A 14067-nucleotide genomic window follows, 5' to 3' on the forward strand; every position below is an offset into this window, starting at 1 on the left:
TATTGATATGGCCGGGGCATCGTCCTTTCCTCTCCCTCTCATCTCATTCAAGCAAGGCATTTCAAAGACCTTCTCCGAGGCTATTCAGCTGAGTATATGGACGTCTTCCTCCAAATAACGCAAACTGATGTGAATGTAATCTACCCGCTCGTTTTTTAAATTTTATAATTATGTGAGGCCATCTGGCTAGGTCGGTGGGAAACACAATCTAACTCACCTCCCAGCATGCACCATGGCTGCTGCACCGCCACCCTTTCATCCTCACAGCCTATTGATGTCAGAGGGCCTTGGCGATTACTTTTAATCAACAGTGTCCAAATGTGCACTGGGATTTCCAGGTGTTTTGTGATCCAGTATTATATTAGTCTGATTACAGATCTGTTTGTGCTGTCTTTCCAGAACAATATAACGTCACACTGACCGTTGGAGCTGGCAAGACAGATCTGGGAACAGGCTAGTGTGTTATAGTGCAGGCTAACTGTGTAAGGTCAAGTCTGGACCAATGAGAATAAAGGTGTGAGACTAGTACCAAGTCTGCATTTTTTTGCAACTAGGTGAATTATTGTCAATAACTGCATAGCAAGTGGTATTATCATATGGTGAGCCTGTGCTATGACCTTGAATGTTCCCCCAAAAGCCAAGAGTCAGTATGGCTTCCATGAGCCGGTATGGTCCATCTTGAGTTCTCTACCAGCCCTTAACTGTGTGATAATAATGTTTCTCTAGCCTCTATCACCACCCCCCCCCCCCCCGTACTGGCCTAGATAGATAGTAGAATATACTGTGGCAAAAGACTGACAATCCCGCTCATTTCAATGGCATTCAGATGTTCTCCAGTTTCTGTTGAAAACGGGTTAAGATAATAATACACACTTGATTTACTCTGGACCGCTTCACAACTGATTTGTTGACAGAAAGACAAAGTGTTTTCATTCTGTCATTGGGAACGGTTGGATGCACATATTTCACAATCATGCCTGATACATTACGAACCAGATGAAAGAAATATGCATAAGCAAATGGTCACATCCAGTTGGCAGAAACCTGCCAAGCATCTTATCAAGATAAATTGACCGCATATGAGACTCACCACCTGGATTCGGTATTATGTAACAAAATTTGAAAAGTAGAGACTCAGAACTAGACAATGGTACATCATACACTGCAGGAGGAACAATGGGAAAGTAATTCTGCTTTGAAAGTTGATCAACTTGTATACTAAATTTTGACAATATCGCCTTTAAATGTTTTGCTATCTAGTGAAGAGCTTTTCTTTGTCTACACCCATTCAGCATCGTTCACACCCTCTTAAGCTTTAGCCCCACCCATCTGGTTTCGCTGTCGGAGCACACACTTGACTCTCCGGCCGATGAATATTATTTATCTTTTTAACCAAATCTGCTGAAAAGTAGCTGAGGTGGACATTCAGAAGTTTATGGATGCCCCCCCCCCTTCCCACACACACACACACACACACACACACACACACACACACACACACACACACACACACACACACACACACACACACACACACACACACACACACACACACACACACACACACTATGCATAACAGTCAATGTAAACCTCAAGCAAGACAAAAACCAAACTTACTGTGGACGTCACCTCTCTGTTTGGTGACCTCCTTCTCGATGGTGTTGTCCACTGGGGTGACCGGCTCGGGCTGTTTTGGGGGAGGCGGGCGGCGTGTGGGCACGTAGGGTGGGGTCCTGCGGGTGGGGGGCGGTGGAGAGGTGATGGTGGGACGCCGTGGGGGCACATAGGGCTTACGGGTGACTACAGGGGGTCTCCTGGTAGGTATGATTGGTGGTCTCGTGGGGACCACTGGCTTACGAGGGGTGGGGGGCATCGTCCTTGGAGGAGGTGGGGGAGGTGGTAGTGTGGTTGTAGAAGGTGCTCTAGTAGTAGTTGTAGTAGTAGTGGTCGTGGTCGTTGGTTTGGGAGTGGTTGTGGTTCTTTTGGGGGTGGTGGGGGCGACTCTCTTGGCGGTCATGGGCGGTCGGATCGTGGTGGTGGTCCTCTTGTGGTCCGAGTCAGGGATAATGTTGTTGTGGTTCGGGGGGAACCTGGGGGGATCGATGACCACCTTGGGAATGGCTGGAAGGGAAAAGAACATAAAACAACATTAAAATGTTTTAAAATGTTTTGCAATGGAAACAAATATGCAGTTCTAATTGGAGGTGTCCAGATAGTCCCTTCCTGTTTCAGTGTATTTCTTTCTTCAGTTTGGTGCTTAATGAACACGACCCTGACTTCTTTGGTGTTAATGAGGCATAAAGAAGTGGTGACTGCAGTGACCAACTGACCGTTGGAAAGAAAGGCCAGCTCTTTCATCTGCAATGACTTTACCTGCGTAAACAAGCAACCAGCTGTATCTCTGTATCCATAAAGCATACTCCCCCTCATGGAAGGACTTTAAATGTTTTATCTTTTAAACCAAATCACCCCCTTATATCAAGACTCATTTTCTAACATTCATTTCCACTTTATCCCCTGATAGAGCAGTCATAGTTCTCAGCCCTGAGCTAGCCAGCCAGACAGCCAGCCAGACAGCCAGCTAGCTGGTATTAATGTGTGGAGTGATACCAACCACACCTAGAAAAATCCCTACACTCAGGATCACCCCCAAAGCCTCTGATGTCATGAAGGAGAGACGCGAGACCCATCTATTGTTTGTCCTCGCATTCCACAGGTCGGAGGGCAGAATAGAAAAGGCATTTAGGGACGACTTGAGGAAAAAGGGCTCCATGATTGAGGACTGAAGGGGGGTGAGGGTAGGGGTGTGGGGCTTCTCAAAGAGAGTCTCGGCTCAAGCTTTCTCGGGTTACGGAGGGGCTTTGATACAGCATGTGACACACAAATAGGATATAGCAAATCAACTCCCTCCCCCTTGAGCCACTTCTGTATCACACCGGAAGGCGACAGATTGCTTCAAATACCAGTGTCGGGATTCTGCTAGTGCTCAATGCGGGCGGAGGGGTTCTGTGTGCTGCTAGCTACACTGGCAGCATCCCAAACGGCACCCGTTTCCCTTTAAAGTGCACTACTTTTGACCAGGGCATATAGCATTCTGGTCAAAAATAGTTTACTATATAGGGAATAGGGTGCAATTTGAGATGCCGACACTGACTGGCGTACAGCGGTTCAGTCAAAATATTCAACTACTGGGGATATATCATGATAATAGATTACTTTTATTTTTGCCATTGAGCCGCTGTGCAAACAGCAACAACAAAGACAGAAGAGACACACAGGCGCCTGAGTGGTCTATCACGTTAGAGGAAGGAGACACTAGCCGGAGGAAGAAGAAAAAGAAAGAGACATCTGACGTCTGGAAAACGTTTGACTGTCTTTAAAGATAAAGATGGCCATACTAGACGATAAGGGGCGGGGTTATCTCACTCATGAGTGACAGCCATTACGAAGACAAGAATTTCAGCCCCTTGCTCTTAGGTTGCAGACTACTTTTCCTACCCCGTAATCTGGTCCACCCTCCAGCCTTCAAAAAACACCACCAAAGAAAATAAAAAAGGGGGCCCTGTCCCCTTAAAAAAGAGAGAGGGGCCGCGGGGCCATTCAGTGGCCTAGCTTACGTTTGCAGTCATGGCCCATCCCCCTGTAGCCGTCTTTGCACTTGCACTTGTAGGAACCAGGCGTGTTATAGCAGGTGGCGAAACTGCTGCATTGGTTTTGGCCTGAGGAGCACTCATCCACATCTGAAAGACAGGAGAACCACATAGCTGAGTAGGAGGGAGGGAGGGGAGAGACAAATACAGAAAGAAAGAAGGAAAGACAGACAGACAGACAGACAGACAGACAGACAGACAGACAGACAGACAGACAGACAGACAGACAGACAGACAGAAAGAAAGAAAGAAAGAAAGAAAGAAAGAAAGAAAGATAGAAAGAAAGAAAGACAGACAGAAAGAAAAGAGAGCTCTTGCACAGCACATAAACACAGTGAAAGGCAGCAGAAGTACAGCATGCTAATTGGCCAAGGTTAATTTCCCCTTCACTCAGAGGGAGTTCGGCGTTTACGTCAACGTCTCCTTTTATTAGGGGAAGTGCTATTTATTAGAGTGAAGAGAGAGAATCAGTACACTGAATACTTTACGAAGAATGCTTGTTAGTTCATTAAAACCCTCACCCATTCAGATAATACGTTATGAGGAGTTTAGTGAACACGGCACAACTGACAGTGTTGAACTTTTGATTGTTGACACATCTCAAAGGCGTGAGAACAGAGGAGGCGTCATTCCAATAGACTTACTGAATGATTCTCTGTTCAAGATTAAAGAGTGAATGTGATTTGTTCAGAGAAGATGCAGTAAATACTTAGAGGTTTGACAGGATTTCTTAAGGTTATGCCATCTTTCTTTCTTTCTTTCCGCTTCCTCGTTCTCTCTCTCCCCTCCTTTCTTTCTTCTTATCTCTCTCTTAAAATTATTAATGTAAAAACAACACCTGCACTCCAGACGCAAAACATCTCAACAAGCCTGCCCGTTGTGACCTTTTGACCCTTAAACCCCAGGTAAGACGTGTGGAAGCCTGGATGACCTCATTACGTACCTACGCACTGGTACTTCCCGTTGATGTATTGCAGGTCGAAGCCCTCGTGACACTTGCAGATGTAACTCCCGAATGTGTTGACGCACTTACGGAACCGGGGACACTTGGCCATGCCGGTCGCACACTCGTCAACGTCTGAAAGTAAGAACATTACAGGTGAAACTACAGTTCATAGTTGAGTCTTTATTAATACTTAGAAGGAGAGGCATTAATGCTACGAAGGAAGGGCTGTACAATATCATGGCTCTGATTCAATACATGTAATAAATACCAACATTTAATCAGCTAGCCCACCTTCATCAGGGTTTCCATTCTTTATTAATAAACATATAGTTTCACCTCTACCAAAGCCGTATATATCCATGTAAATCAATGGAAATACATGTCTCTTTGTGTTTGCTTAGGTTGGCTAGCAACACATCAACGCATATAGGTATTACATGAATACATATATAACTACAGCCTACAGGTTCATCTGCATCTTTCAAAATAACAGCATTTCCTCTCTTTCACAGGTCTTTTCTCTCCTTATTTCTTCTTTTCTCTCCTTTGGGATTATTCAAACACGAACGAAAGCCGATTATGTATTCAATCCTATGATCAGAACAATACACACCACGGTGGTGAAGGTTTTAACAGCTTACTCCGTCAGGGTAGACTCAAACCACCTCTGTAGTTGCATGGGCAGGAATACATTGAAAGGACTACAGGCCTAGGTGAGTCTTTTTTCACTTAAAACCCTGAGTTAATGTGCTGTAAAATGTTGCATGAGGGAAACAACTCTGACAGTTACGCCAACTTGAAACTTACCGAGTGTTATGGAGAGTCTAAGAGAAAGATGGATGCATTCTATAGGGTAGCCTACAACAGGACAAAATATGTACAAGGTTTCCAATCAATCACTGCTTTTCTGTCCGAAAACCTACCCATGAAAAGAACTGCTTGTCTAGAAAGAACAGTGCTGTTTCATTCAATCACTTCATATTTAGTGTTTATCGGCTTATATTCAGTTCTGCATAGATGTTTTTTTCTGCCGACAAACCCTTTGATTAATTGGCCATTTTTATGAGAGGGATAAATGAAATATGAAGCTGTCTAGTTTCTGGAACAATCCAAAAATCCCAGGAGTTAATCATTAATCAGCACTCATTAATCCCAGGATGACTCGTTAATCATAGCGTATTGTCCTCAACATGTTTCCCGCCTCTCAATCTCCATCGCCTGTCAATAAAGGTCTAGTCCATGTCAAAAGATTACCACATTTCAGATTTATTTAACCATTTTTTGAGGGATTTGACATGGACCTCTTCACTTGCCAGAGGAACAACACAAAATAACAACGAGACTACTAGACTGGACCAGACATATTTTATTTAACTAGGCAAGTCAGTTAAGAACAAATTCTTATTTTCAATGACGGCCTAGGAACAGTGGGTTAACTGCCTTGTTCAAGGGCAGGACAACAGGTTTGTACTTTGTCAGCTCGGGGATTTGAACTTGATACAGTTCGGTTATTAGTCCAAAGCTCTAACCACTAGGCTACGCTGCCGCCCCATACAACTCATCCAAATCATCCTACCCTGGAACAGCTATCAACTCTCTCTGGTATAAGAATATTTTGAAGATAAATTCACCATGCAGAGTTTGAGAGGACGATCTCCCCCTTATTTGCTTTGGAGTTTGTGTTATTGAAGAATAACATAAATTGCTAACACTGGTAACCCTTGACCATAGTATTGATTTAAAGCAGACACCCTCTTCCATTAAAAAACCCTCCTCTTTCTGAAAAGGGTTGAAGGGGTCTCCTCAAATATTTCCAGAGCCATTTTAACACCTTTGGGCTAGAAACCTCTCTCTCCTTCCACAACAATGATTGATGTGCCTCTGTTTTAAAGCCACACCCCCTCTGCCTCCCCTCAGTCTCGAAATCGACAGAGCTTGTATTTAAGCTGAGCCAATAGACAGAGCCTGCATTAAGATGTGACACGGATTAACTGCCTCAATTTGTCCACCTGAGATTTACTCATCTGAGTGGTGGCATGTAAGAGAGAGAGAGAGATCCCTGGTCATTTTTCTCCCAGTGAACTTCAGTCAGTGCATTCACCTTCATTAAAAAAGGCCATTATGCAGTCTCCATGTAGTAAAAATGTAATTAGTAGCTCAGAGAGAGAGAGAGAGAGAGAGAGAGAGAGAGAGAGAGAGAGAGAGGGAATCACCATTGAGGTTGTCAAGGACATTCAGAATGCCAACGGGCCAGCAGAAAGTGAAGAAGAATGTTTGAGAACAACAGGAAGGTTCTTCTCCCTGCTGCTGTCTTCCCCATTCAAGGGCTTATTTGATATTCTAACTTGTGTTTTCATTGCTTCCAAAGGTATTTTGTCGAGCTCTGTGGCAATCAAATTTCATTTGATCATCTCTTCAGCAAATTCAAAGGCTGACAAGACTGAAAGAAACTCACCCGTCTCACGTTTCTCTATTACAAGACAAGAAGTAACGCTTCTTCTGGCGTTGAATAATTGAATAAGGCTCACACATCTTTATGTGTGTGTGTGTGTGTGTGGATGTGCGCGTGTGTGTGTGCTTATGTGCGTGCGTGCTGATATATTTAACACTAGAACAGAACATACCCACACAGGTTCTTCCATCCGGCGCCAGCTGAAGCCCTGGCGACGGGCACTGACAGCGCACCTCTCCCTTCAGCACCTCACAGCCATACTGGCAGTTGGCCATACCACAGGTACGGGTATCTGGAGGGGATACAGCAGCAGGTTATAGCTAGCTCTCTCTCTCTCTCTCACACACACACACACACACACACACACACACACACACACACACACACACACACACACACACACACACACACACACACACACACACAAACATTAAGGACACACACACACACAAACAAACAAACATTAAGAACACACACACACACACACACACATAAGCAAACACACACACATAAACATTAAGGGGACACAGACACACAAACACACACAAACATTAAGGACACACACACAAACACACGCAAACATTAAGGACACACACACACAGATGACACACACAAACATTAAGGACACACACACAAACACACGCAAACATTAAGGACACACACACATACACACACAAACACACGCAAACATTAAGGGGACACACACACACAAACACACACAAACATTAAGGACACACACACATACACACACAAACACACGCAAACATTAAGGACACACACACACAGATGACACACACAAGCGGGTGCGTGGACACAGGAAGACTCACAGTGAGGATTAATTACAGCAATATACTCTGGATCACAACCTAGGTAGAGTGGAATATTGGCACTCACAAAATACCCACCCTTCACCCTCCCTTCACTTCACTTTTAACCCTTTCTCACCCTCTCTTCTCTCGCCCTCCTGTTTGTCCTGAACACACCACTCTGGTGTTCCATTCTCATTGGTCGTTCAGGAGTTCAAACTGCTCTCCAAAATAACATAAAATCATTTCTTTGTGTGGAGCCCCCCCCCCCCCCTCCTCCCACTTCTCTTCCACAACATTTCCAAAAAAGGACATGAAAGTTGCTACGTTTATTGCTGCAGCAGGTACTCTGGAATAGACTGTAGGAGAAAGGAGGAGGAAGGAGAGGAGGGACGCAGGCCAGGCTGATAAAACGTTAGAGTAGCCTGTTGATCAAAGACGAGGAGGAAGGAGAGGAGGGACGCAGGCCAGGCTGATAAAACGTTAGAGTAGCCTGTTGATCAAAGACGAGGAGGAAGGAGAGGAGGGAAGCAGGCCAGGCTGATAAAACGTTAGAGTAGCCTGTTGATCAAAGACGAGGAGGAAGGAGAGGAGGGAAGCAGGCCAGGCTGATAAAACGTTAGAGTAGCCTGTTGATCAAAGACGAGGAGGAAGGAGAGGAGGGACGCAGGCCAGGCTGATAAAACGTTAGAGTAGCCTGTTGATCAAAGACGAGGAGGAAGGAGAGGAGGGACGCAGGCCAGGCTGATAAAACGTTAGAGTAGCCTGTTGATCAAAGACGAGGAGGAAGGAGAGGAGGGACGCAGGCCAGGCTGATAAAACGTTAGAGTAGCCTGTTGATCAAAGACGAGGAGGAGGAGGAAGGAGAGGAGGGACGCAGGCCAGGCTGATAAAACGTTAGAGTAGCCTGTTGATCAAAGACGAGGAGGAGGAAGGAGAGGAGGGACTCAGGCCAGGCTGATAAAACGTTAGAGTAGCCTGTTGATCAAAGACGAGGAGGAGGAAGGAGAGGAGGGACGCAGGCCAGGCTGATAAAATGTTAGAGTAGCCTGTTGATCAAAGACGAGGAGGAGGAAGGAGAGGAGGGACGCAGGCCAGGCTGATAAAATGTTAGAGTAGCCTGTTGATCAAAGACGAGGAGGAAGGAGAGGAGGGACGCAGGCCAGGCTGATAAAACGTTAGAGTAGCCTGTTGATCAAAGACGAGGAGGAGGAGGAAGGAGAGGAGGGACGCAGGCCAGGCTGATAAAACGTTAGAGTAGCCTGTTGATCAAAGACGAGGAGGAAGGAGAGGAGGGACGCAGGCCAGGCTGATAAAACGTTAGAGTAGCCTGTTGATCAAAGACGAGGAGGAGGAGGAAGGAGAGGAGGGACTCAGGCCAGGCTGATAAAACGTTAGAGTAGCCTGTTGATCAAAGACGAGGAGGAGGAAGGAGAGGAGGGACGCAGGCCAGGCTGATAAAATGTTAGAGTAGCCTGTTGATCAAAGACGAGGAGGAAGGAGAGGAGGGAAGCAGGCCAGGCTGATAAAACGTTAGAGTAGCCTGTTGATCAAAGACGAGGAGGAAGGAGAGGAGGGACGCAGGCCAGGCTGATAAAACGTTAGAGTAGCCTGTTGATCAAAGACGAGGAGGAGGAGGAAGGAGAGGAGGGACGCAGGCCAGGCTGATAAAACGTTAGAGTAGCCTGTTGATCAAAGACGAGGAGGAGGAGGAAGGAGAGGAGGGACTCAGGCCAGGCTGATAAAACGTTAGAGTAGCCTGTTGATCAAAGACGAGGAGGAGGAAGGAGAGGAGGGACGCAGGCCAGGCTGATAAAATGTTAGAGTAGCCTGTTGATCAAAGACGAGGAGGAAGGAGAGGAGGGAAGCAGGCCAGGCTGATAAAACGTTAGAGTAGCCTGTTGATCAAAGACGAGGAGGAAGGAGAGGAGGGACGCAGGCCATGCTGATAAAACGTTAGAGTAGCCTGTTGATCAAAGACGAGGAGGAAGGAGAGGAGGGACGCAGGCCAGGCTGATAAAACGTTAGAGTAGCCTGTTGATCAAAGACGAGGAGGAGGAGGAAGGAGAGGAGGGACTCAGGCCAGGCTGATAAAACGTTAGAGTAGCCTGTTGATCAAAGACGAGGAGGAGGAAGGAGAGGAGGGACGCAGGCCAGGCTGATAAAATGTTAGAGTAGCCTGTTGATCAAAGACGAGGAGGAGGAGGAAGGAGAGGAGGGACGCAGGCCATGCTGATAAAACGTTAGAGTAGCCTGTTGATCAAAGACGAGGAGGAAGGAGAGGAGGGACGCAGGCCAGGCTGATAAAACGTTAGAGTAGCCTGTTGATCAAAGACGAGGAGGAAGGAGAGGAGGGACGGAGGCCAGGCTGATAAAACGTTAGAGTAGCCTGTTGATCAAAGACGAGGAGGAAGGAGAGGAGGGACGCAGGCCAGGCTGATAAAACGTTAGAGTAGCCTGTTGATCAAAGACGAGGAGGAAGGAGAGGAGGGACGCAGGCCAGGCTGATAAAACGTTAGAGTAGCCTGTTGATCAAAGACGAGGAGGAGGAGGAAGGAGAGGAGGGACGCAGGCCAGGCTGATAAAACGTTAGAGTAGCCTGTTGATCAAAGATGAGGAGGAGGAGGAAGGAGAGGAGGGACGCAGGCCAGGCTGATAAAACGTTAGAGTAGCCTGTTGATCAAAGACGAGGAGGAGGAGGAAGGAGAGGAGGGACGCAGGCCAGGCTGATAAAACGTTAGAGTAGCCTGTTGATCAAAGACGAGGAGGAGGAGGAAGGAGAGGAGGGACGCAGGCCATGCTGATAAAATGTTAGAGTAGCCTGTTGATCAAAGACGAGGAGGAAGGAGAGGAGGGACGCAGGCCAGGCTGATAAAACGTTAGAGTAGCCTGTTGATCAAAGACGAGGAGGAGGAGGAAGGAGAGGAGGGACTCAGGCCAGGCTGATAAAACGTTAGAGTAGCCTGTTGATCAAAGACGAGGAGGAGGAAGGAGAGGAGGGACGCAGGCCAGGCTGATAAAATGTTAGAGTAGCCTGTTGATCAAAGACGAGGAGGAGGAGGAAGGAGAGGAGGGACGCAGGCCATGCTGATAAAACGTTAGAGTAGCCTGTTGATCAAAGACGAGGAGGAAGGAGAGGAGGGACGCAGGCCAGGCTGATAAAACGTTAGAGTAGCCTGTTGATCAAAGACGAGGAGGAGGAGGAAGGAGAGGAGGGACTCAGGCCAGGCTGATAAAACGTTAGAGTAGCCTGTTGATCAAAGACGAGGAGGAGGAAGGAGAGGAGGGACGCAGGCCAGGCTGATAAAATGTTAGAGTAGCCTGTTGATCAAAGACGAGGAGGAAGGAGAGGAGGGACGCAGGCCAGGCTGATAAAACGTTAGAGTAGCCTGTTGATCAAAGACGAGGAGGAGGAGGAAGGAGAGGAGGGACGCAGGCCAGGCTGATAAAACGTTAGAGTAGCCTGTTGATCAAAGACGAGGAGGAAGGAGAGGAGGGACGCAGGCCAGGCTGATAAAACGTTAGAGTAGCCTGTTGATCAAAGACGAGGAGGAGGAGGAAGGAGAGGAGGGACTCAGGCCAGGCTGATAAAACGTTAGAGTAGCCTGTTGATCAAAGACGAGGAGGAGGAAGGAGAGGAGGGACGCAGGCCAGGCTGATAAAATGTTAGAGTAGCCTGTTGATCAAAGACGAGGAGGAAGGAGAGGAGGGAAGCAGGCCAGGCTGATAAAACGTTAGAGTAGCCTGTTGATCAAAGACGAGGAGGAAGGAGAGGAGGGACGCAGGCCAGGCTGATAAAACGTTAGAGTAGCCTGTTGATCAAAGACGAGGAGGAGGAGGAAGGAGAGGAGGGACTCAGGCCAGGCTGATAAAACGTTAGAGTAGCCTGTTGATCAAGACGAGGAGGAGGAAGGAGAGGAGGGACGCAGGCCAGGCTGATAAAACGTTAGAGTAGCCTGTTGATCAAAGACGAGGAGGAGGAAGGAGAGGAGGGACGCAGGCCAGGCTGATAAAATGTTAGAGTAGCCTGTTGATCAAAGACGAGGAGGAAGGAGAGGAGGGAAGCAGGCCAGGCTGATAAAACGTTAGAGTAGCCTGTTGATCAAAGACGAGGAGGAAGGAGAGGAGGGACGCAGGCCAGGCTGATAAAACGTTAGAGTAGCCTGTTGATCAAAGACGAGGAGGAGGAGGAAGGAGAGGAGGGACTCAGGCCAGGCTGATAAAACGTTAGAGTAGCCTGTTGATCAAAGACGAGGAGGAGGAAGGAGAGGAGGGACGCAGGCCAGGCTGATAAAATGTTAGAGTAGCCTGTTGATCAAAGACGAGGAGGAAGGAGAGGAGGGAAGCAGGCCAGGCTGATAAAACGTTAGAGTAGCCTGTTGATCAAAGACGAGGAGGAAGGAGAGGAGGGACGCAGGCCAGGCTGATAAAACGTTAGAGTAGCCTGTTGATCAAAGACGAGGAGGAGGAGGAAGGAGAGGAGGGACTCAGGCCAGGCTGATAAAACGTTAGAGTAGCCTGTTGATCAAAGACGAGGAGGAGGAAGGAGAGGAGGGACGCAGGCCAGGCTGATAAAATGTTAGAGTAGCCTGTTGATCAAAGACGAGGAGGAAGGAGAGGAGGGACGCAGGCCAGGCTGATAAAACGTTAGAGTAGCCTGTTGATCAAAGACGAGGAGGAAGGAGAGGAGGGACGCAGGCCAGGCTGATAAAACGTTAGAGTAGCCTGTTGATCAAAGACGAGGAGGAGGAGGAAGGAGAGGAGGGACTCAGGCCAGGCTGATAAAACGTTAGAGTAGCCTGTTGATCAAAGACGAGGAGGAGGAGGAAGGAGAGGAGGGACGCAGGCCAGGCTGATAAAATGTTAGAGTAGCCTGTTGATCAAAGACGAGGAGGAGGAAGGAGAGGAGGGACGCAGGCCAGGCTGATAAAACGTTAGAGTAGCCTGTTGATCAAAGACGAGGAGGAGGAAGGAGAGGAGGGACGCAGGCCAGGCTGATAAAATGTTAGAGTAGCCTGTTGATCAAAGACGAGGAGGAAGGAGAGGAGGGACGCAGGCCAGGCTGATAAAACGTTAGAGTAGCCTGTTGATCAAAGACGAGGAGGAAGGAGAGGAGGGACGGAGGCCAGGCTGATAAAACGTTAGAGTAGCCTGTTGATCAAAGACGAGGAGGAAGGAGAGGAGGGACGCAGGCCAGGCTGATAAAACGTTAGAGTAGCCTGTTGATCAAAGACGAGGAGGAAGGAGAGGAGGGACGCAGGCCAGGCTGATAAAACGTTAGAGTAGCCTGTTGATCAAAGACGAGGAGGAGGAGGAAGGAGAGGAGGGACGCAGGCCAGGCTGATAAAACGTTAGAGTAGCCTGTTGATCAAAGACGAGGAGGAGGAGGAAGGAGAGGAGGGACGCAGGCCAGGCTGATAAAACGTTAGAGTAGCCTGTTGATCAAAGACGAGGAGGAGGAGGAAGGAGAGGAGGGACGCAGGCCAGGCTGATAAAACGTTAGAGTAGCCTGTTGATCAAAGACGAGGAGGAGGAGGAAGGAGAGGAGGGACGCAGGCCATGCTGATAAAACGTTAGAGTAGCCTGTTGATCAAAGACGAGGAGGAAGGAGAGGAGGGACGCAGGCCAGGCTGATAAAACGTTAGAGTAGCCTGTTGATCAAAGACGAGGAGGAGGAGGAAGGAGAGGAGGGACTCAGGCCAGGCTGATAAAACGTTAGAGTAGCCTGTTGATCAAAGACGAGGAGGAGGAGGAAGGAGAGGAGGGACGCAGGCCAGGCTGATAAAATGTTAGAGTAGCCTGTTGATCAAAGACGAGGAGGAGGAAGGAGAGGAGGGACGCAGGCCAGGCTGATAAAACGTTAGAGTAGCCTGTTGATCAAAGACGAGGAGGAGGAAGGAGAGGAGGGACGCAGGCCAGGCTGATAAAATGTTAGAGTAGCCTGTTGATCAAAGACGAGGAGGAAGGAGAGGAGGGACGCAGGCCAGGCTGATAAAACGTTAGAGTAGCCTGTTGATCAAAGACGAGGAGGAAGGAGAGGAGGGACGGAGGCCAGGCTGATAAAACGTTAGAGTAGCCTGTTGATCAAAGACGAGGAGGAAGGAGAGGAGGGACGCAGGCCAGGCTGATAAAACGTTAGAGTAGCCTGTTGATCAAAGACGAGGAGGAAGGAGAGGAGGGACGCAGGCCAGGCTGATAAAACGTTAGAGTAGC

At 47.9% G+C, this 14067-nt stretch overlaps 1 protein-coding gene across 8 annotated transcripts in view; it reads right to left on the reverse strand.

Annotated features, from left to right (window-relative positions):
* The window catches only part of LOC109886558 (nephronectin-like), a 69436-nt gene that overhangs the window by 14165 nt on the left and 41204 nt on the right, over positions 1 to 14067 (reverse strand). For all 8 annotated transcript variants that reach the window (XM_031815034.1, XM_031815041.1, XM_031815036.1 and 5 more), the window contains 4 exons: positions 7221 to 7340; positions 4594 to 4728; positions 3618 to 3740; positions 1618 to 2121 (listed from right to left, as the gene is read on the reverse strand). In XM_031815034.1, the coding sequence (XP_031670894.1) occupies positions 1618 to 2121; positions 3618 to 3740; positions 4594 to 4728; positions 7221 to 7340 (882 nt within the window). The remainder of the gene's footprint in view (positions 1 to 1617; positions 2122 to 3617; positions 3741 to 4593; positions 4729 to 7220; positions 7341 to 14067) is intronic.

This window comes from Oncorhynchus kisutch, unplaced genomic scaffold, assembly GCF_002021735.2.
Source record: "Oncorhynchus kisutch isolate 150728-3 unplaced genomic scaffold, Okis_V2 Okis07a-Okis12b_hom, whole genome shotgun sequence".
Lineage (NCBI taxonomy): Eukaryota > Metazoa > Chordata > Actinopteri > Salmoniformes > Salmonidae > Oncorhynchus > Oncorhynchus kisutch.